Source organism: Lates calcarifer, linkage group LG21, assembly GCF_001640805.2.
Source record: "Lates calcarifer isolate ASB-BC8 linkage group LG21, TLL_Latcal_v3, whole genome shotgun sequence".
Taxonomy (NCBI): domain Eukaryota; kingdom Metazoa; phylum Chordata; class Actinopteri; family Centropomidae; genus Lates; species Lates calcarifer.
This window is the reverse complement of record NC_066853.1, coordinates 26,815,401-26,839,157: the sequence shown is the minus strand read 5'-3', so window position 1 is coordinate 26,839,157 and position 23,757 is coordinate 26,815,401. Positions and strand designations below refer to the sequence as shown.

Below are 23,757 nucleotides of genomic sequence, written 5' to 3'. Positions count from 1 at the left end.
ACTCCATTCACTTTATATGAATAACATGTGGTGCCCTCCCTAAGTCTTGGGTTTTGTCTTTTGTTGTGGGTAGTCACTCATACTTTTTGATTGAAGCATTTTTCTTTCTGTCTTCATCCACCTTGTGCTTAATCTATTCCCTTAGTGATTTCCGAGCACATACATATCATTAGTGTCAGAATCTTGACCCCTCACAATAACTGCTTTCAGCTAAGATTTGCAGTAAAATCTGTATTGTTACTTTAATAGCATATGCCCTGAGACATGAGCTATGATAACCCATTCATCAATTCCATGCCTTCCCAGAGTTCAGTGGTACCCAGAGTTTAGGTACAAATTTTAGAAGTAGATCCCTGTTTTATTTCCGTCTCCCAGGTAACACGTGGCACCACATCTTCTCGAATTTCCATTTCATTTTACAGGCATAACTGATTGTGTAGTGAAAACCCCATATTTCTGAGCATATGTGTGAGCCAGTATATTTAAGATAATTTCTACAGTCTCACTCCAAAGACCATTTAATAAACTTGCATGCCTAGTACAGACACCATGTGGAGTACAAGGAATGGGAACAGGTAAAAAAAAAAAAAAAAAAGCAGTCCTCTCCTTGAGCATTTGATGCCCATTCTCCAGTGTTCACAGAGTTTCCCCAATGGTTGTCATCAGTGCTGTGTGTTAAACACAGCCCCAAGGCCGCCTCTTTTCCAAAGGCTGTTGTAAAATAATAAATGTGACATTGAAGGATGTGTCCTCCACATGACTGCCCTCTCTCTTTTGCTCTCTCTGTCTTTCTTTCCCTTCTCAAACACAGTCTTAATACCGGCTCTGTTTCTGATATGAATTAACCATATGGCCCAGAATCAGTGCAGCAACAGCCGTATAGCTCTTTGTCACTGGATGGCCAGCTGAAGTGAGCTCTATCATATTTGTTTACCGCAAGGGCCCTGAAAATAAATGGAAGCTGCCACTGGACTTCCATCCCCCCTCGGAGGCGCCTCACGTTAGCCCCGGACATAGTAATGCAAAGGGACTTTGATGGTTGATGTCACAGATTGAATTATGTCCTTGAGGAAAAGCTATTAGCTCAGTCAAGAGTCCTCATTTGTTAAATTAAAAGTGGAAATGACATGTGAGTAGTCTTTTCAGTGAATTAAAGTTGCAAAGAAAATGGATTCCACTCCTTGCTAAAAGGCAATAGTACAAAAGGAAATGTTGTGGAGGAGAAGAAAAAAAAGAGATTTGCTGTTGTAGTGACATACATCTCCCTCTGCTCCCTATTCCCTGTTAGTTTATTTATATTTCATAATTTATTGATATTGGGTTACGTTTTTTGTAACTTGCTGCCATTTGCCAATGCATTCCCTCACCACTGGTCCACTCCAAAAACTGGTTGCTGTCCCTTATATAGAGAGCAGAGTTAGGCCCCTGTCAGCTGGAACTGTGCCTCTCTGTTGTAAGGGCAGAAACCTCAACACTTTTAAGCCACTTCAAGTGAGATCAAGAAGAAAAGGATGATTTAAAACACAGATGAATAAACTTTAGTGGTCACTGCACCCAGAGGAGACAAGAACCGAGCTGTGATCTTTGGTACTGTTGGCATGCTCAGCGCTAGCTGAGGCTCTTCAAAGAGGTCCAAACCCAGCTCATCAGCTATGAGGCCACATTGGAGAGCCAGTATTATAGCTTGCTATAAGAGACTTAGATGTATATGCTGGAGTGTGTGATTATATACTCAATATGTATGTACTTTGTGATAGTACAGACCTGTTTTTTCAGGCACTGTTTCAGCACATTCAGTTTAAGATAACATAATGGATACTGCATATTTCATACAAAAAAGTAACCATCCAAGTACTTAAAAATGTGGACCGCAAATAAAACGTGTGTGAGGTCAGTATGCGTGGTGCAACTTGGTCAGTCTTTCCCTAATGGCTCCAAATAATTCAGTAATCTCTACTGTGCCTATTAAAAGTCTTGTTTTCTCTGCTTTGCCATTCTTCCCTCAAGAAAACCTGTCAGATTCTTGATTTATTATTCAACTTCCATTTATGTCCAGAGTCAACATGATGACTATAAGGAGGTTAGAATATCTTCTCTTACACAGTGTAAGTCACTATGTGGTATATTCTTTAGCCGACTATACATATCTTTCATGTTTTACGCCTATTTTCATTTCTTTCACTTAGTTTGCCTTACTCTTGTCCAGGATTGTTCAGATTGAAAGTCAACATTCTTAGGAAAAAAGTGAAGCAATGGAAACACTCCCTCATAGCTAGTGAATAACTGTATCTGTTTGTTAAATGCTTTATCTTCTGGATACACTGACAGATGAATAGGCCTGAGGATGAGCTTGGAGGAGAAGACAAGGGCACCCTGGAGTTAACCAAGGCAATATCCTGAGTGTGACTTTATCTTCCCCTCCATCTTCCTTTCACAGACAGGGCTTACTGTGGATATTTGGTTATTTACCTGTCTCTCCTTAACCCAGCACTAAAGCTACAAAACTTGTATAGAGGCCTTTCTTGAGACTACCTTCACCTTTTCCTTTTCCCTGATCCCTCCCCTGACTAATTTATAAGGTGCTAAGAGTCTGAAGGCAGGAAACAGAAGAATAATATATTATAGCACCCAGTAGTGTGAGGGTTCGTTGGGTTTTTTGGTTTATTGTTGACCAACTTTAGCAGTCTGTATGCTTGGTCATTGTCAGAGCATTCTATACATACCAACCTGTGCTGCCTATTGGACAGGAGAGTATTAGCAGCAGCGTTTTTGACCTGCGGATCTGGATGTGTCAGTGCTGACACCTAAAGGCAAAGAATGTTGCTGCTGTGATTTTGTCACTTGCACCACCTGCAGACAAAAAGAATTAAAGCTGCTGCTGTTATTTTTTTATTGATGTTTTCTTTGTGTGTGTTTGAGATTTCACATTAAGCAACTGTGCAACTGAAAATAAAATCTGTTTACATAAAAAAATAAAATAAAATGCAAAACATAAAAATAATACATAAAACATTGTAAATCATATTCATGAATAAACATAAATGCTAATTTAATACTTTTAAACTTACAGCTTCAAAACACCATATGCTAGCTTTTATAAATGCAGTTATTTACTTATTTACTAAATGTATTTATTTTCCTGTTTAAACATTGCTGTGAAATGGTGGTCTATGAGTTGAGCTTATTTTGTTCAGACACTGATTCCTAAGTCAAAAAGGAACATCTGCTTAACATTGAACTTGAGTCTTTGGATGAGTCTAAGTGTTAACTGTCTACAGAAAGAGCTAAAAATTCTACGCATAACCAACTCATCTGTAAATAATTTAAATAATACCCACTTTACCTAACCAGTTTGCTTTTTTCCCTCATAAGACAAATGCGTTCTAGTTTTTCATGTCCATCCATGTTGTAAACCAGTTACCCTTTTCAGAGTAAGTGGTGACTAGAGCCTATACCAGTATGCCACACACAAAAAACAGCTATAGTAAAAAAAAAGAACTGCAGTCATAACACTCATTGGCTGCAAGACGCACAAGTGCAAAAACTGTAGAAAACATTTGCTTTCTTTGCCTATAGATGGCACAAGTTGGTTGGATACGTCTTGATAGGCCTGATGCTACGTGATTTCCATCACTTAGGAGTTTGCCTGTTGTGTGCTATGCATCCATATCTATCCTATTCCATGTCTTTTTTAAATATATCTTTTTTTCCCAACAAGTGAGTGTTGACAAAAGTGAGTGTGTTGCTTTCATATCAGTGTGATTTTCAAAGGTCAAGGTTAAGCACCCCTTGGGGAGTGTGTGACACCACCATGGGTCTTCAAGCCCTTAGCCCACCTCCTTCCTGATCTTCTGTGACCATGTTTTACTGTCCAGGTTGGTTATAAGGCCAGACGATAATACCAGACCTTGCTACTGTTTTCTGATCAGTACCATATGTGGAGCCCTATTGCAGCTGAAAACCCTTTCTGTGTCCGCTTCCTCTCAAACAGTCCTGACATGCTGAATAATCCAATAACTTCTAATAAATTCTCTCCTGTGGCCAACACTAAGTGAACCCGTGAGAAAAGGCAGCTTGGATGTTGCTGTTGTGATGTGCATGTTAAATTGAGTGATAATTTTTTTTAAATATATTAATTTAAAATATCCTTAGATCATGTGGACCCAGTGTGACTTAAAAGCTTATTGGGGGAGCAGGTGTGCAGCTAGACAGAAATGGATTATACCTACTATACAGTAGGAAAACTCTCTATGCGGCCTACAGTCGATCATTATCAGTACTTTTCATTAGTCACACAAGCTTACTTTAAGAACGGATGCCGGATGTGGTTTTGTTTTTTGTTTTTTTCTTTTGTAAAGTTGCCATTTTGCCTGTTTAAACTTACTGAATTAAATCTAGTATATCTGGTATGCAGTAGTTCCTGTGTAAGTAAGCATTAAGATCAACCAAAATAACTCTGTCAACACTGTGGTTTAATTGAAATGAAGCCTACAATTTTCACCATGGTGCCATTCCTGGTCTGAATGTAACCTAAAACAGGAACACTCTTAATCGTTGTCCTCTACATGAATACTTTGTCTCAAACATACTATTCTTTTCAGACAGGAGGATGATCTCGACTGGTGGCTAAAGTGTGTATGGAGCAGGAGCAGCATATGATTTTGAGTTTTGGAATGATTATCAATATTTCATACATCTACGTTTGTGTTAGTGCAAAGTCAGTTTTCTCATTTTCTGCGGCTAAGGTGCTTGTTTTATTTGCAGGCATTTCAATTTCCCCTTGCTTAGTTCCTTGCATGCAAAGCATTGTTTATTGTTGTCAAATGTAGATGTTTGTTTTCTTGTGAAATACTGTTAAAAATCATCAGTTTGTCTAAATGAGCAACAAAAAGGTTGCTATCCATCATGGAGCAAACATTAGAAATGTAAATATTTGTCTAAAAGTGCTACATATTTTATTTCATTTTAGTGAAGAACCACATGAATTTAACAATACTGTAATTATTGTACACAAGCCAATCCATTATTGAATATACCAACAGCCTTTAATGGCATCTATGCCAAGGTCAAGTTTTGTGTCCCTGGGTCAGTTTTGAAGGAAAATTAACTGGATTTATTTACAGAGCAGCACAGGAAATGTGAGTAAGTTGAAAACCCAATATTTTTCTTATTTACAGTACAAAGTATTCAATGAGGGGCAACTGGACAGGAAGCAACAGGGTTTATGGGGAATGTGGTCTTAATTCTGACAAATCAGTAATTTGAGCTTGGAGTCAGCAATTTTTCCTTTCCATGGTTTTATTTGATTCAGTCAATCACAAATAATGTCAGTTTGACATGTTACATTGTGCAAGCGCTACAGAGAGCAACTTTGGGAACCCAGACACTGCAGTACAGGTTTTGCTTTATCTCATCTTTCTGCTCTTTTCCTTCTTGAAGCAAAGCTAAGCCACCCCCTCAGATCTCCCCGAGCAAGTCCAGTGGTGGAGAGTTCTGTGTGGCTGCCATATTTGCCTCATCTCGCTCCTGGTTCATCACCAACCCCAACATGAAAAGAGAGAAAGGTTAGACCATGGTCACAAGTGCTTTTCGTAGTCAGGAGAGTAGCCATTAAAAGTGTGCTTTTTTATCATAATTTTTTGTAGCAAACTAAAGCAGTATTTTTATCACTGTCTTCTTTCTCATTCTCCTTACAGATCAGTCGAGGCAGTCGGTTGTTGACTCGCTGTATATCATCAGTTGCTATGGTAATTTGGTGGAGCATGTCCTCGAACCTCGGCCAATTAGCACTGCTCAAAAGATCAGCGATGATACACCTTTGGAGCTCAACACCTGTCCTAGGGCATGCTGGACTCTAGCCAGGTAATGCTATGTTGACCACTTTATCCTAGAAAAAGTGTGTCTTATATTGGCAGTCTTATACTTGATTTGTCTTTTTGAGTAGGACTCCACAGTGGAATGAGCTGCAGCCACCCTTCAACTCCAACCACCCCTTGGTGTTGGCCTCAGACCTGGTGCAGTACCATCAGTATCTTCTGGCTGGTAAGTGCTAAACAAATTATTCTTTTTGCGTTCAACATTCAACCACCTTTGGTAGCATCAACCTCAAACAAGTTCTTTCAGTAGCTGCAGATAAAACCTGCAAAACATTCAGGAGGAATTTGGGACCATTCTTTCTACAAAACTGTGTAGAATTTTCTTAGGATGTCTGGCGTGAACTCACCAACTCACCCCACAGCATTTCTGTTGGGTTAAGGTCTAGGTTCTGACTGGGTCACTTCAAAAGGTGGATTTCCTTTTTTTGAAGTGATTCTGTAGTAAATTTATTTTGATGTTTAGGGTCATTGTCCTGCTGCATTACCCATCTTCTGCTGAGCCTCAGCTAGTGGACAGTGACATTATCCTGTAAGATACCTTGGTAAACTTGGTAGTAATGTTCCCCTATGACAATCTGTCCAAGCCCAGAGGCAGCAAAGCTGCCCCAAATCATGATGCTCCCTCCACTGTACTTCACTGCTGGGATGATGTTTTCATATTGGTATTCAGTGCCCCTTTCACACCACATGTAGCTCTGCTTGCTCTTCCCAATTAAACCTTAATTTCATCAATCCACTGAACATGTTTCCAGTACTGCTGTGTGCCTTTAAGAAAACTTAAGGTGCACAGTGATTTTTTTTTTTTTTTTTTGGAGAGCACCAGCTTCCTCTGTGGTGTCCTGCCATGGACACCGTGCTCCATGCTCCATGATTTATGTATGGTAGCCTCATGAACAGAGATGTTAACCAATTTCAGTGATTCTTTTAAGCTTTTGGCTGTTATGATGAGGTTCTTTTTTTACCTCACTGATAGTTCTGTGTTCTTTGTAGAGTCATCGAACCAAATTGTTTCCATTTACCTTTAAGCAAATCAACAATTATTAACTGTAAGTCCTCTGAGATCTTTTTTTATGAGGCATGGTCCACATCAGCAGATGCCTATTGTGATTAACAAACCCAAAATGTTTAAGTGTTTTTTATAAGTCACAGTTGCTCTATCCCACACTTTCAATCTGGTTTCAATGACTGGACCCCAGGTTTGCTAACTTCTTACTTGAATTAGCTTTTGTAAATGTCTGCTGAAGGGTTCACATACTGTGAATGACTGAATAATGTGTCAGTATGGATAAGAATATTACACTGATTTCTAAGTTGTTAGTTCAAATTGATTTATTGTAACTTAGATGAAGATCTTCAATCTTAAGACAAATGTAGATAATTCCAAAGGGTTTACTTACTTTTCACTGTCACTGTAAGACAATGGAAATGTAAATTGATGCAGATATTATCTCAGCTCTTGTTTCTTTAAGCTGCATTTGTACTTAAGTACTTACTTAAGTCACTCTGAACCTGTGTTCTTTTTTTGTGACAGAAATATGGTCAGAGTGGCTTTAATGTGTTTAAAGCCACTATGTAATGAATTTGTGGTAATACCAAAAAAGACAGCAATATAGATAACAAAGGTAGACAGCAATAAATGCTGCTACTTGCAACCCCAAAAATCAGATCTAGAGGCAGAAAATGACAATGCAATTCATATACAAAGACTGCACTAGTGTTGACCAGGATTGTTTCATTTTTCTTCCAACAAAACCTGAAGCCATCAGGATGATTTTAAAGATGCTATGATCACATAAAAATAATACTTACAGTGACTTTAAGATTATCCTGAAGAGTATGATGGGATATTAGAAAGTGTAGAATCATCAATGACAAGTTCTTTATTGTGGAAATTTCAGACTTTAAGCCGAAATAAGCTAAGCTAAATATCATCTTTTCCTCTAAACTTCATTGCTGACATCTGTCCCACATTTGAAAAAAAAAAAAAATGAATGATTGAATGATGATTGAAGACAATTTAAGTACCAGTTTCATTGATGGCTTTGATGTATTTGCTTGGATTGCATGCACTCTAAGTGTTAAATGCATGTATGCATCAGAAAATGTAGGTCTCTGTATGTTTTGGTTGCATACACTCACATGACCATATATGTTTTCTGTAGGTACTGTATGCATCATTAGTCAAGGGGGTAACCTCTATTCCCTGCTGATTTTCCATGTTGACTATGTTGAAAGCCAGTCCTCAGACTCTTATTGGTGCCACATGCTGAGAAGAGACCTTTTCAGTTAGCAACCATAACATTTCCATTCTCAAAGGCTCAGGAAAAAAAGATATTTTTACCATTTCACATTCTCAGAATCATGTCAGAAATAATCCTAGTTCTTCAGTTTGGTGCTGCACTTAAGGTCCATTCATTGGTGGCCATACTACAAGCCTGCTTCAGGCCATGCTAGCACAATGCTAGAAGATGCCACACACAGACCAATTAGCTGACACCCTAAACTCCCTCTAATTCAATAACAAGTACAGAGCAGTGAGCACTTTAGGTTGCCATCTGAAAGGCCAATTCGTAAAAGCGCAGAGTGCACACGGATGGCCACACACGGAATCAATCCACCCCCTGAAATAGGCTGCCGTTTTGAGCCCACTCCATAATTATAAACACACAAAATCTGTAATTAGCTCTTGTGGGTGCTTCAGGGCAATTGGTAGCTGTGTTTACCGTAATCTCTCTACTCGTCTCCGTTGACTTCTGCAGTGCTCTAGGTCTAACTGGTAGGATATTTTCTCAAATTAGTGCTAATGGTCTCTCCTAGTGTCAGAGCGATGAGGATGCGTTGGAGTGACGGGCTCGGGCGTCAGCCTATTCCACCATTCTCTCTGCCAGCCAGGGCAGAGGAACTGGATGCATAATGAGAGAGATTCATTGCATTAACATTTATATCCAATTAACAATAGCCAAATAACACTGCTGCGTCTCTTTATTCCCCAAATCAACCCAGTGTGAACTGACGCAAGGTCAAAATGCTATAAACATAATTGCTCAGCCCTCCACCCACTTCTTGTGCTCCTGCCATTTTCCCTCTGGGCCCAGCATCCTATGCATCACTACCACTGACCGGGTTACTCTTGGAGTGCCACCTTCCATTTCTGTGCTTTGCACCCATACACACACTCTCAACATCCTGTTTCTCAGCATGCGTCCCCTTGCCAGCCCTCTCCTCAGCCATTTCCTCCAGGGCTTGGCATCACAACTAAGAAGTGATCCAGGAGAGTGAGAGAGAGAGTCTATTTGACCTTAGGATGAATTACAGCACAGCCATACGCCACTTGTCCCGCCTCCTCTTGTTGAGCACAAAGATTAGGCTGCCACAGAGGAAACTGAAAAGACACATAGTTCTTACATGCAGAACAAATTGTGCTATCTAGGTCTAATTTACATTGCTGGTACAGCTATCGCAAGACAGAAAAAGTAGCAAAAAAATAAATAAATAAAATACTGCGACTGAGATGAAAAAGTTTTGGATATTAGACAGGAAACAAATACTGAAAGAGTGGAATAATGAGGGCAAGAAGTCTACATAAATACCCTGCTCAGTTAATCGTCTAACAGAGTATGTCTCTAGAAAGGTGGTGCAAGGCGAAGAGGTGGCAGCGCTTGATTGACAGGCCATGGTCTCTGGTCTCGTGGCTCTATATTGGATGACCCAGGCTGATTAAAAATGCAATATGCAGGGAAAGAAATAGGAAGGGGAGAGGAAGGGCCGGGGTCAGGCCAGACCGGAGCCTCCAGGACGGGATGATAAAAGGCAGTGGTGGCGCCACTTCATGGTCACTATCTCCACCTGTCCATCTGTAGCAGCTACTGGCAGCACTCAGCCCTGCAGAGGATGGCAACGCACAGCACTGCCTTTGAGAGATAAGGAAGAGACACGCATTATACAGTATACTCACAAATAGAGGAGATGCTGTAGTATGATCTGGCTTTATAAAAGCAATCTCAAGCCAAGGCTTTAGTGTTCAGGGAATCCTCTATCAGTAGGTGAGCTTGAATCATAGGATTCTAGTTTTGAGTGTCCAGAATTACCCATTTCTGTATTAGGCAAAGTGTGTGAATGGGGTCTTTTTCTTTCTGCAAGTGGTGTCAGAGCTGGGTCATAATAGAGTGACTTGTCTACTATCCTTATAACAGTTTCTATACTTTGATGAATGTTTTTGTTTTCTTTTTTCAGCATGATATTTACCTAGCTGTCCACACATATTTTGACACCTCTACCCCTCACCGCAGAGTTGCTCTGAAGCAAACAAACCACTGAATAATTTACCACCTGGATCTCAGGCTGGCTCCTCTGAGCCTGGTGATGATGGCAGCAACAGTGGCTATGCTTTTTGGCCGCAGCCCTCCCCTCCCTACCTGTCATATAATGTGCTAATTGTGGAGACTGACTGACTGGCTGACTCGGCTGCTCTCTCGGGACTTTGAGGCCCATGACAGGCCAGCCACAGTTGCCTCGTCAATAGATCTAATTGCTCCGAGAGAGGGCCCAGAGTGAAGGCTTTGGAGCATCAGGCGTTTGGTAAAGAGAAACCGTGGCGCCATGACTGGGTCAGTAATCAAAGAGAGGCAGAGAAAGGATGGGGTAAGTGTAGTGCTGGGTGAATGAAGGAACTGTCAGTCAAATACACCTTGAATGATATATAATGACTAAGCTATCCCAGTTGTCAGTATGCCAGCACCTATCTGCCAGAGTACTACTCAAAAGAGGAAAGTGAGAAGAGAGGAAAGTGAGAAGAGAGACAGGTGGTGCAGATGAGAAGGAGCCTAGCAAGTATGGCAGGTCAATGTAGAGAGAAGAGAAATAAAGGACTAACAAAATGAATCTTTAAAAAATACAAATGAAAGAGATAAAGTGAACAGAGTGAAAAGTGAACAGAGCAGACAGCCCAGACAAGACGGCTATCCTCTGTCCACCGTGCAGCCAGCTCTCCAGATCTATCAGATTGTTGGCCCCTTATCTGTCCCTGGAGATCAGCCTGTCCGGACCCTGGCCCCAGGCCCCAGGAGGTTGGGCTACATCAATACCTAGGCAGCCTTTGTTCTTGTTCTGACTCCCTGCTTCACTGCTCTGGCTAACAGGCCACTGGCTACCGGCCTTCAGCACAGCAAAACATCACTCTCTCCACAGTCAATAAAGACTGTGACACAGATGACTCTGTTCTCTGCGGTGTAGGGAGGATTGTTTTTTTTTGCTTATGTGAGTATGTAAGTGTATAATCATGAGGATGGTTAAAAAGAAACAGGCCTAACAAAAAACAAAACAGACAAACAAAAATACAAATCCGTTCATTCTATTCTTTATCAAGGCATTTATTTTTATGAGACTAGAAATCATAGTTTATGAATTACAAGCTTTATAAGCAAATAGGCTTGGGTGTATTTTTTTCTCCCATTGCTGTTAAGAGATTGGTCTTATGTTATATTGTGCATAGTTTTTATTTATTTTCAATATTTCAAATACACCATTCAGAAAATAAATACAGGCTACACACACAAGATGTATATATTCATTAATATTGTAATACATTTTCTGTAAATACATAAAATGCATAGAGGCAACAGTTTGTTTTGACTAATCCAGGAAATTAAATACCTGGAAAATCAAAGTACTTCAAAAGGTTGATGTACAACACGTTGGCCATAGAGCAGTCCTGCTTATTTAATTACCCTGCTGAGATATTGAATGGGGACATACCACTGATAGTAAGGAAAAACTTCTCATTGTAAAAAAATGTTCAATAGTCTCACAGTTTACATCATCATATTGCCCTTATTTTCATTAACATCCACTGTTTTTCCATCATAAATTTTCCATTACTAAGTAGTTGGAAGGTTAGCCACAAAATAAAAGCAAGGACAAATTTTCCATAAAATAGTTATGGTACAGAATGTTTGCTCTACGAAAGGCCAAAGGTCAGTGGTTTATTCTGTCATTGTGAGGCTATGCTCACCATTGGGTTCAATACACTGTTTGGGCAAGTTGCACTGCATGCTACACCTGTACTTTGCTCGACATCATAGTGCAGCACAAACCAATGAAAATAATGGGTTTCAGAGCTCAGTGCCAATGTCGCATTGAGTCTGAAAACTCCATTAGACAACAGCACTGTGTGAGTCAGGCAAAAAAAAAAAAAAAAAAAAAAAACAACCTTAACACCTTAGCACCTTAAAAAAAACACCTTAGCCTAGCTGTGGTTTAGTATAATATTTGTAACAATAACTGTATTTCTGCTGTTTCCATCCTGATCGTTGCTGCAACAGTGACAGCAAGTGATTGTCACTGTGATAACTTTGCAAATCTTTTCTTGTGAAGCTACTCTGTAGTGTTAAGAAGGGATGCAGCTTACAGTTATTTTTCATTATCCATTAAGGTTATAATCAATTGTTTGGCCTATAGAAAAAAAAACATATTTTATTCATTGTATGTTTTATTTAACAACGTAAGTCATTAAGAACAAATTTGTATTTACAATAGCAGCCTGGCAAAAGTTTTTTGAGGACAAGGTTAGGGGCTATAAGAGAATATCAAATCTAATTTCATTTACCATCACTTCAGATACAGAAAAGAAGCAAATCTTCACAATTAACATGATAGAACTAGGGAAAGTTTGACATTTTACTTGAAAAAAATTACCTTGACAATAAATCAGTTACTGAATTTAATGCACAGTCTTTTCCATTCCTCTTTGGTAAAGTTATGACACCAGGCTGTCTGTGTATTTACTGGAAAAAAAAAAAAAAAAATCTGGGTATTTTAACATTTTGTGACACTTAGGATAACATCAGAATTTGAAAAGTGTTGCTAAAGTTAGGATTTTATGAAAACCAGCTTTTTTAGCTGACACTTTCTTGTGTCTTTTCTAGTGAATTTTCTTATAATTATTAAATGAGGAATATTTGTTGTTGTTTTTGTTGTTGCTTTTTATATCCAATAAAATGGGCAAAACGATTTTTAGTGACACATATTATTTAAAGTTCTTATGTATGCACTACATATTCAAAATCCACATGTAATGTATTCAGTATTAAGCAAATATAAGTGTGAAAACACCCACTCATTCAGAAACATGGCAAATATATCTGGCCAACTGGCCTAGTTCATTATAATGTGACTTTAAGCATTGTTTTGCCCTTACCTTCAAATACCTTCCATTTGTGTCCTTTTGGACATCACATTGAAACACTTAAATGTTAATGATATTTATTGCCTTGATATACAGTCGAGCTGGACTGGGGTCGCTGAATATGCATACATGGAAAAACGTATATATAGAAAAAATATATAGCGTGCATCATTTTCCTTTAAATTAGACACGCTTAACACATACCAAAACATGTTTATAACCCTTAATGCATGTCACACCCCTTCTCTTTCCCCCATGCTTCCCATGTGCCTGTCCGCTGCTGTTAAATAAAGACACAAAAGTGCAGAAAAAGAAAAAAAAACTTCTAAAAAGAAATAATAATAATCATTATCATAATGACAGACATGGTAAAATGTTTAGTTAAAAACTACACTGTATGGAACTTAAATGGAAAACAAATTGCTACACACTCTTTATTAATGATAAACATAATATTTATTCAATTCCTACTTAATTCTTATAATTATGTTGTTTGAGAAAAATGCTAAATTGGCCCCTTTCATGACTAAACCATAGTATGAGACAACTAAGTCTTCTACACACATTTATTATTGGAGGCAATGGGAAATTTTTTTCTATTTCTTTTCCATACGAGCAGACTCCTCACTTGAGTGCATTGCAATAAGTTTGCACTTTAAAAAATTTGCTGTCTGTGAAATTGCATTGACGTTCTGTCTCTTAAGAGCCAGTAATGAGCGTTGTAAAAGCAGAAGCTGGAGTGGCTGGCTAGCCGGACGCTAAAATGAGTAGCTATAACTGTAACTGCTGGGGTCAGTCTGGCTCCTGACAGGCATGCTAACACACACACTATCACACAGACACAGAGGGTTGTGTCTTTGCTTGACCCATGGGGATGACCACTAGCTCCCCACATTGGAGCCTGGCCACAACTCTGGCCATTGAAAGCCCCCCCCCCCACTGGAAACCTGATCTAGCCAGTCCACCAACTGCTTCAGAACATCAATAATTAATTAAGGAACAGCTATTGGCCCCAAGGGTCAGAGAGCAAGGAGAGAGAGAGAGAGAGAGAGAGAGGGAGAGGAACAGGGAGAGGTAGGGGGAGAGAAAGGGAAGGAGGGGAGTGTGGTGGGGGTGGTGGTGGTGGGTGTGCTGTTTAATGAGTAACACAGCACAGGCATTGTTTTTCTGTCTTCCATTTGAAAAGGACGAGAACATTTCTCCGCCTCTCTCTCTCTCTCTCTCTCTAGCACTAGCTCACTCTCACTCTCCATGCTATCTGTGGGTCATTAAATGGTTAAATTCTTCCAAATTAAGAAAGACAAAAAATGAATATGTCACTTACTAGTGGTATCTCGCCATGAGGACTGTCGTGCTTTTATCTGTCCAGGTTTTACGTGTGTCTGTCCCTGACATTTTTCTAATACAGTGGAGTTGAATGGAATATTGTTTGTGGTGTGCACAGCACTGAGAAGTGATATTGAAAGATTCAGCTGACACTATCCAGAAACAGTGTCCTATTACTCTGGATAACACGCAGTACTAAATACGCTGTAAAAAGTTTGAGCTATGCATCATTTGACCTACTTCCTTCCAAAGAAAGGTATTTTCAGTGTTGTAAAATTGATCAGTGAGGATTCTGCGCTTAACATTTTATTTCAGTATTCAGTTAAGAGGTGAGTTAGGAGATATTTTAAACTGTATATTTTCCTGAAAAAGAATTCATTGCATAAGTTTTGGTTGTAGAATAATGTCTTTTCTAAATCTTCATCCTCTTGCTCACTCCTTTTCATCTTCTTTCATACTCATCATCTGCAAGTCTTTCAACATCTGAATGTCTTCAGTTAGCCTGTTTTAAATTATATACACTTTGTCCAGTGCAGTCTTGTATTTTTCCTTGTTTTCTAATGTTGTTTAAGTTTCTGTAGATGGCGCTTTTTTCTCTGTCTGTTCAGCCATGTTGGCTGCTCACTCTAACTACCCAGTCCTTCCAAACATATTATTTTTTTCAAACCCAATTATACACACATCCAGCACTACTGCAGAAGCAGGTGCAAGAAATGTGCGGGCCTGATAGTTCATTTGTGCGTGCGTGCGTGCGTGTGTGTGTGTGTGTTTGTGTGTTTGTGAGAACTTTCTCCATCAGGGGTGTGTGAACACCTGGCACGTGTGTGTGTGTAAAGACAGGAGCACCTCCTGTGCTCCAGATGTGGACTTGACAAGTTTATTAGCCATTCCTGTCTTAAACCAGCCCCATCCCTGAGGTGGGAGACAGAGAAACGACGGATTCTACACATTAGGCCTCATTCTCCTCGCTTGCTTATTCAAGCCTGCAAGAGCCCCATCTGTCTCTGGGTCTCTCTGTCATTCTCTCTTTATAGCACACACACACACACACACACACACACACACACACACACACTGATTCCCTCTCTCACTTTACTATACACTTGCTTTTTCACACACACTGGCATGCACCCATATGCCCATGTGAGGAAAAGACAAACATTACATTTTTTTTCTTTCCTTTGATCTTTCTTTTTTACTAACTAGTTTCACACTAGTTGTCATCAAGTCATCCATCACATGTAAAGCTACTGTTTTTGAGTATAAAGAACTTCTCTTCAGCATTCACATTTTGCTGGGGTGTATTGATTCTCTGATTCTCTTCCAGATCTCAATTTTTGAGTCCACGGTTCAGTTCATACCTTTTTTTTTTCTGTTTTTTTTTTTATGCTTTTTTTTTTCCCACAGTGCCATGTGCCTGGGGGGTCTGCACTCTCAAGGTTATTATCATAGGGCAGTTAAACTGGCATAACTTCTACTGCAGATTGTACCAAAATAGTCTTGTGACACATGCAGTTGGAAGACAATGAAATAGGTGTAAGAACTCAACTGCAGGCTACACCTGCAGTGATGGCTGTGGGGTTGGGGTTCAATATCTTGGTTTTGGTCTTAGTTTCAGATTTGTTACTCCTTATCATTTTCCCTCACAGGCCGATTTATGTAAATAGCTAATAGCAATATGTGATGCGCTGCCCTGTTTTGGTTACTAATATCCCTTCTGGATAGCTGTGTCAGTGTCATATTTTATAACGTTCAAGGCTTTTACACTTTTTGGTTATGATGACATTGGACACTGGCAATTTTGGTGATACTCGGCTTCCAAAAATCTGTATTCTCATTGGGTTATCCATCATATAACTGTGTGTGTCTGTGTGTTGGCGTATGTGTGTGTTCTCTCAGCGATGCCCCCAGGAAGCCCTGGCCCAATCACACGTCATGAGTCATCAGACAGTTTGGCATCAGACCACAGTGGCCAAGAGGATGAGGAGTGGCTCTCTCAGGTAAGAACTCTACCTCAACCATCATTACAGTGAAATCAACCCATGGTTTAGTTGCTGTTTTCAGTCATAGCTTACTTTGTTGCTTTGGCAACAAGTTTTATTGGAACCGTTGTTTCCCAGTGTTTGGCACAAATGTTCGCTTGGACTCAAGGATGACCTGATTAGATTTTGGTGGTCAAAGGTCAAGGTGACTTCACATCCATCCCATGAATTTGAATGCAGTATCTCAGGAGCTCTTAAAGGGAATAAAATGATGTCAAAGGTCAGCTTAACTCCAACATCATAAACACTTTTACACTAAACACTTTTACAGCCATTATTCTACACCATAACTCAGAAACAGAAGGGGAGATTGTGACCATATTTGTAGGTGGTAATTCTAGTTTTAACGTGTTTGTTTCCTCTTGTTGTGAAAGCCACCCAGTGTCCCAGTAGCAAAAAATTCCATGTGCAACACAAATCTAATACTAAAGGACTGAAAGCATTATGTTTTTATAGTGATTCATTTTAGGTTCAAATCCATGAGCTTGAAATCCATTGTTCTGACATTTTATATTTATCAGCGCCTAGCACATAATCAGACAGTGGTGTAATAGGAGCTAAGCACAAAGGCATATGTTCATAAAGCTGCCACTTCCCCACTCTGTGTTATTCACAAAAACAGTTTAATGACCTGTTTTTGTTTGTTTTTTGTGAAACTATGGTACTTTCCTTGTGATCAGATCAAGTGTATTTCCCATCATTTAAAAATGCTCACTTCTGAACATCAAAGGTTTGGGCTGTACTTGGATATGTGGCAGACACCAGTATGCATTCAGAGTGAATTCTTTGTTTTTATGCATATTTAATGTGTGTTTTGTTATGTGTTTTTTGTTCACTCAAATAGGTCTACTTATTTTGTAGCTTCTTTGTAATCACAAACTAAATTGTACTGAAATAATCACAGTATTTGGTCAGGGCATGTCAGAAAAAACCAGTACACACAACCTTTCAGCTTGGTTAACTCTCATAGCACTCATCTCTGGTGCCGACAGGTAACCTACTACATTTTCACCATCAATAATTCTACTGCATGTATAATTGATTGGTTAAAATGCACCCCACTTAGCTTGCAGAGGCTGTGGTTCATATCTGCCATGATAGTTTGCCAGGAGCAAAACTATCCATTGCACTAACCTGGATTTTTGGCAACTTCCTGACAGAACAGTGGTAATGATGCATTCACCAGTGGTTGGAGATGTAAAAGGAGAGCTCCTCTCCTTTTACATGTTTTGGAAGAAATTGCTTAACATTTCAAAAGACCCAACCAAAATCAAACATGGGCTTCTAGATCAGTTATATATTGTAGTTTGATTTTATTCCAGTCCCTCCAACATATTTGGAAATATATTCTAGGCACATATCAGGCACAATAGCACATTACTAAATACATATAGGCACGGCTTAATTAGAGGCCAAGTACCGCCTTGTGGATTTCATTATATCGTATCTGTGGTTGTCATTACATTATAAGCAGGCATTTTGGCATCGGGTTGGGATTTAGGATTGATCGTCAATCCTCTAATGAAATGTCAGGTTTGTGACCCTCCATATCACTGCTTCAGCTACTGCAGCATCCTATCATTTTTTGCCCATCAGTGTTACATGCTCTTTAGTTTGCTGTCAGGTGACAACACAACCTCTTATTATTTAGGGTCCACCTCAGATATCCACATCTCATCTATCAATTTTGATATGATAGAAGGGGTGTGATGAATATATCATATACTATTCTACTGTTATATTCTTAGTCCATTGTTAATTTTCATTGTCCTGCTGCTTGTGTATCGGACATGGTAAAGGAGAACAGTGTTCTTGACATGGATGGAGATCTGATAGGCAGTGGGATGCAACCCTGCTTTTGAGGGAGGCATTTTGGAATAGGTATTTATACTTTTGCCAACAACAACCTGACAACCCATTTTTACAACCTAATTTACAATGTAATTTGTTTGAGGCATATTGAGGCCTTTATACTCCTTGTGCCTCTCTGATTAACCCACTGTGGATACATGTACATTTTTATGTAATAAGGTAAAGCTTACTGCATGTGTATATCAGTATGACTGATGACTGATTGTCCCAAAGGACAGCATCATTACAATTAGAAATGTACCTGCTGCTGCCTTGTGAATGTTGATAATTTTTTGCCCATTACTTTGCACAGGCTAGATGAGTAACCATTGCAAAGAGGGTAGCATAATCTAGCCTGTGAGAGCAAATCTCAGGCAACATGTCACTGGCTCTTTTTGACGAGACGGGAAGGGGAGGGGGATTGGGATTGACACTGGACTGTAACATCTGGACCTTCCATCCAGCAGCAGAGAGCACCCTGGCAGCTGTTCAGCTCTGCGGCTGGGCGTGACATTGATGGTGTTAACTGGCAAAAAACACACACACACACACACACACACACACACACACACACACAAAGTGACAATCCTCCTCCCTCCTTCTGTGGCCTAAATTGCACAGCTGTGATAGACCACATACAGTGGCTTCAGAAAGTAGTCAGGCCTCATCACTTTTTGCATACTTTATTGAGGTGTAGATTTAATTGTAAACTGATAAAATTGCATTTTTTGCTTATTAACAGTAATTCATAAGTGAAACATGTTTTTATAAAATTCAGCAAATTTATTAAAACTCAAGAACTGAACTCTCTCATTTACAGAAGGTATTCACACCCCTTCTTCAATAGTTTGTAGAAGCCCCATTTTGCAGCTTCAGGTCTTCTTGGGTAAGTCTCTACAGGTTTTGTACACCTGGATTTGGGCAGTTTTTCCCATTCTCCCTGGAGCCTGTGGATATTCTCATTCATCCAGGTCATAGTTATCTCAAGGAAATTTAAATTGAACGCAACTGGACTTAGTTGTAGTCTGGAATTATCCTCTCAGGCTCCATCAGATTAGATGGAAAGTGTCTGTGAACTGCCATCTACAGGTCTCTCTACAGATGCTCTATGGGGTTTAAGTCAGTGCTTTAGCTGAACCACTCAAATGCAGGTCAAAGAGTTGTCCTAAAGCCACCCCAGCATGTTCTTGGTGTGCTTCTCATGTGTGCCCAGGGTCATTGTCATGTTGAAAGGTGTAACGCTGCCCCAGTCTCAGTTGTGTGCATTCTGGAGTAGGTTTTCTTGAAGGGCCTCTCTGTATTTGATTGTATTCATCCTTCCCTCAGTTCTACCCAGTCTCCCTGTCCCTGCCACTCAGAGGCCGTGCTTCGCTTTAGGAATGTTATTAGCCTGGTGATGAGCATTGCCCCAATGAGTATTCACGTAACACAGTGTTTGGGTTCTACTCCACTTATGTCTCATTTAGACTAGATAATCTTTTTTCTCATGCTCTCAGAGTCCTTAAGGTGTAATTTGGCAAACTCCAAGTATATGCCTTCTACTTAGTGTGGCTTCTACTCCACCATAAAGGCCTGATTGATAGAGTGCTGCTGAGATGGTCATAGTTCCAGCAGTTTCTATACTCATCTCAAGGATAATTAAAGCAAAGAGGATGGAGCTGATCACGGCTTGTGTCATAGCAAAGGGTCTGACTTATTTTGTAAATGTGAGATTTCAGTTTTTGATTTTTAATAAATTTGTAAATAAATTCTAAAAACAAGTTTTCACTTTGTAATAATGGCTTACTGAATGTAAATTGATGAGCAAAAATGCACTTTTATCCATTTTAAATTAAATCTATAAAGCATTAAAATTTACAAATTGTTAGGGGTCTGAAACGTACTGAAGCTACTGTATATATCAATATGTATATGCATATATGAGTGTATAAGCACAGACACAAAGATGAATTAGGAGAGTGTGAGCTCTCATTCTTGTCTGAGATGTTGGCACCTGGCAGCTAGAGTGGAGCAAGACAGTGAGCTGAGAGCAGGGCTAAGGTGAGAGACGAACGTGTACAGAGTAAGGATAATGAAATGTGAACAGTGAGACATCAAGAGATGTGTTAAGTGCTTCAGGGGGTTGAAAAGTCACAGTTAGCGTGGGAGAGCACTGAAAAGTAGGAGTACAAGGCAGGTGATGGTTAGTCAAGAAATTGGAGAGGAGATGGAGAACAGAGGAGGCAGTAATAGTCCAATATTTCTCCGACTCCTGTCTTACTTTCAGCCAACATTAGTGCCACTCAGCTCATCGCCAATGGACTGCCTGCCATGCCAGCGCTATCTTAGTTTCCCAGTAGGCCTCACCTCATCCTCACTGCCATGCTGTTTCTAGTGTCGCACTTCTATTAATCCTCTGGGAAGGCTTCCCATCATCCCACCAGCACTCCCAACACACACAAGACCATGACGAGGTCTGACATCGTCAGACTTTGAGAGGTGCAGGAGTAGAGGAAGCTTTTAGTTGGATGTCATGTATCTGAGTTCATCTGAGTACTGCATGGGGTGTTTTGAGTATTGGCACATAGATTGACGCCAAACCACCACGTCAAATTCAGTGATAACTCCCAAACTAGCCGCAACAACTTTGACATTGACCAAATGTGGACGATTACTAGGTAGAGGGACTAGGTAGAGTGTTTTTTTTTTTTCTTTCCCCCACAGTGCTTGAATGTATAATGTCAGTCTGTCTGTTGGTTAGTTGGTCAGTTGGACATTGATAGTATCCAGAAAATAAATCCTAATAACTTTAATAGTTTCATTATGAATTTTTTTTGTTGTTTTTTGGTAAAGTGTCCAAAAAATCACAAGAACCAAATGTTTCTTGAAAATGCTGGACAGTTATGTTTGATGAATGGTCATCTGTCCTGCTAACCTACAATTTTATATTCTCAGGTAGAGATTGTGACCCATACAGGGCCCCACCGGCGCCTGTGGATGGGTCCCCAGTTTCAGTTTAAGACCATTCACCCTTCCGGCCAGACCACAGTCATCTCCTCCTCATCCTCAGTGCTACAGTCCCAGGGCCCAACTGATGTCCCACAACCCCTCTTGGACTTTGACACAGACGACCTGGACCTACACAGTCTAAGGTATGTCAAAAATAATGTACCCATGAGTAAAGCTTAAATTGCCTTAAGCTAGATTTTGTTTAGAAATTGTTGCAGATGCCCTCACTCCCCGATGGCAGTGGCCTCCCCCACCCAGCAGGACAATGTGCCCACCACACCACAAAAATGAAATGAAATGGCTCAAGGAACCCGACAAAGAACTCAAGGCATTGACTTGGCATTTAAATTCCCCAGATCACCATCTGACTTAGCATCTGAGGGACCTGCCTTATATTGTGTAGGTCCTCCTCATGCCACCAAAACAGCTCAGGGACATTGACAGTGGATCCTTTGGGTCCTGTGTGTTGTGGGATGGGTTCTCCGTGGACTTGTTCTAGTGTATCCTACGAATGCTTGATCTGATTGAAATCTGGAGTTTGGATCCCGGGTGAACAGCTTGGTTCTTTGTTGTATTCCTCAAACCATTTCTGAGCAGCTCATGTGTGTGGTGGGCACATTGTCATGCTGGGTGTGGGCAGTGCTATTGCCATGAGGGGATGTGCTTGGTCTGCAGCAATGTAAAGGTGGGTGGTACATATCAAGTAATACATATCTATTTTAACAGGTTAGGAGGTGGTTAGTCTAATTTACTGGAAAATATCTTAACAAGACCATGTTTTATAATGATATTTTGATAATCATAGATTTCACCTGAGTTATTCCTCTAGTGTAGGCAGCTTCAACAACAACCTAAATCTGGATTCCAGGGACCAGATCCAGTCAGACAGGTGTCTGAGGCTCTAAGATGTTACTGTATGTGTATTTGCATTTATATTGTGTTTGTTATAATGTACACATATTATATGTGTGCAGAATCCAACCGGTACGTTCAGAGCCAGTCAGCATGCCTGGCTCATCAGGGCTGGTAGCTGATCGTCGAGGACAGTCCAACATCATGGATGCAGGATCAGGTAGGAAACTTAAATGATTCACTCCACTCTATTTGAATACCTCGTCTTCTGCTCTGTAATGCAAGTTTTGTTCTTTTATTTCATCGTTTTCCTACCTATTTCATTCTGATGTAGTTCATTCTACTACACCCATCTACTTTACTGAAACCTCTCAGTATCTAAGGTTGTTAGTTAATTGTGTTATAGTTTATTCTGGTATATCCCATCAATTATATTAATCAAGACTGTCACAATCAGTTGTTGCGGTCAAAGTTTGAGTTACGTTAGGTAAACCTACATTCACACTCAACCCTATCAGTTCTCACCAAAAGTTAAGATAAATGTTCCAATACCTCAAAAAATACATTCAGATATTTTTCAAGTCTCAGGCACAAGATGCAGGTAGCAGTCTTTGCAATTTCTTTTTTCTGTGTGACATTTATTCTTCCTGTACTGACCTATCTCAGACACATTAACTGATAATTTAAGTTTTAGGGTCACAATACAGTAAACAGTAATTTTTACAGTTGCACCATCTCACCTGCTCCAATGCTATAACCTTCCTGATAGGAAGGCTTTTAGCTTCTGTGGGAAAGAGATGCAAATTCAGACCCAAACCAGTTGTCAATTTTTAACTGATTACTTGGATATTTGTGGAGTTTTTTTCTACAGCTTAGTCCTAAAAGACCTAAGTCAGTGATTCATTCATTCATACTGTATGATGACCACTGTGGGTCCTTGGCTGTTATGCTCTATGCAGTTATTTTATTTTGGAAAAAGTGATAGTAGGCTAATAGCTGACTCCAGTCTACCATTTATGTGTGTGTGTGTGTGTGTGTGTGTGTGTGTATATATATATATATATATATATATATACACACACACACAAAATGACATACTGATATTGTAAGATTGATAGTGTGTAGATATTCCTATATTGTGCAATTTACTGATTACTCTACTGTTACTGCAAGTACTCTGTGATAGCTTGCTGTGGTGAAATGAAAGTTATTCTAATGATAAAGAGATTTTGTGTGCTGTTGTATAGCACTAGCACAATCCCATACAAGTGGATTATAAGTAGTCACTCATTTACACCAACCATCCAGAACCTTTGCTACATCTCACCATCCTGTTTTGTGGATGTTTTGTTGTATCCCCATTGTTTTCATTCCTATGTGCACTCTGCTCTCATTGTGTAACAAAACATACTGCAATTGTCTCAATAGGCCTTAAAAAGTCTATCATCTATTAGACAGGACTGACATGGTTCCAGGTTAGTTTCTTTAATATTGTTATGATGTTAGGCTAATCCAATCAAACACAGATGAGTGGATTTCCCCTTTAAAATATGTCTTTTACTCTCAGATTGTAATGCTGTCACATGGATCTTGTGAATGTGTGTGTATGCATAGTATGCCTGATGCAGGTGAGGGCATC

General features: G+C 39.8%; 1 protein-coding gene across 4 annotated transcripts in view; it reads left to right on the top strand.

Annotated features, from left to right (window-relative positions):
- The window catches only part of bcas3 (BCAS3 microtubule associated cell migration factor), a 313,902-nt gene that overhangs the window by 98,781 nt on the left and 191,364 nt on the right, over positions 1–23,757 (top strand). For all 4 annotated transcript variants that reach the window (XM_018701002.1, XM_018700994.1, XM_018701022.2 and 1 more), the window contains 6 exons: positions 5,440–5,564; positions 5,697–5,862; positions 5,945–6,042; positions 16,285–16,385; positions 21,213–21,409; positions 22,241–22,338. In XM_018701002.1, the coding sequence (XP_018556518.1) occupies positions 5,440–5,564; positions 5,697–5,862; positions 5,945–6,042; positions 16,285–16,385; positions 21,213–21,409; positions 22,241–22,338 (785 nt within the window). The remainder of the gene's footprint in view (positions 1–5,439; positions 5,565–5,696; positions 5,863–5,944; positions 6,043–16,284; positions 16,386–21,212; positions 21,410–22,240; positions 22,339–23,757) is intronic.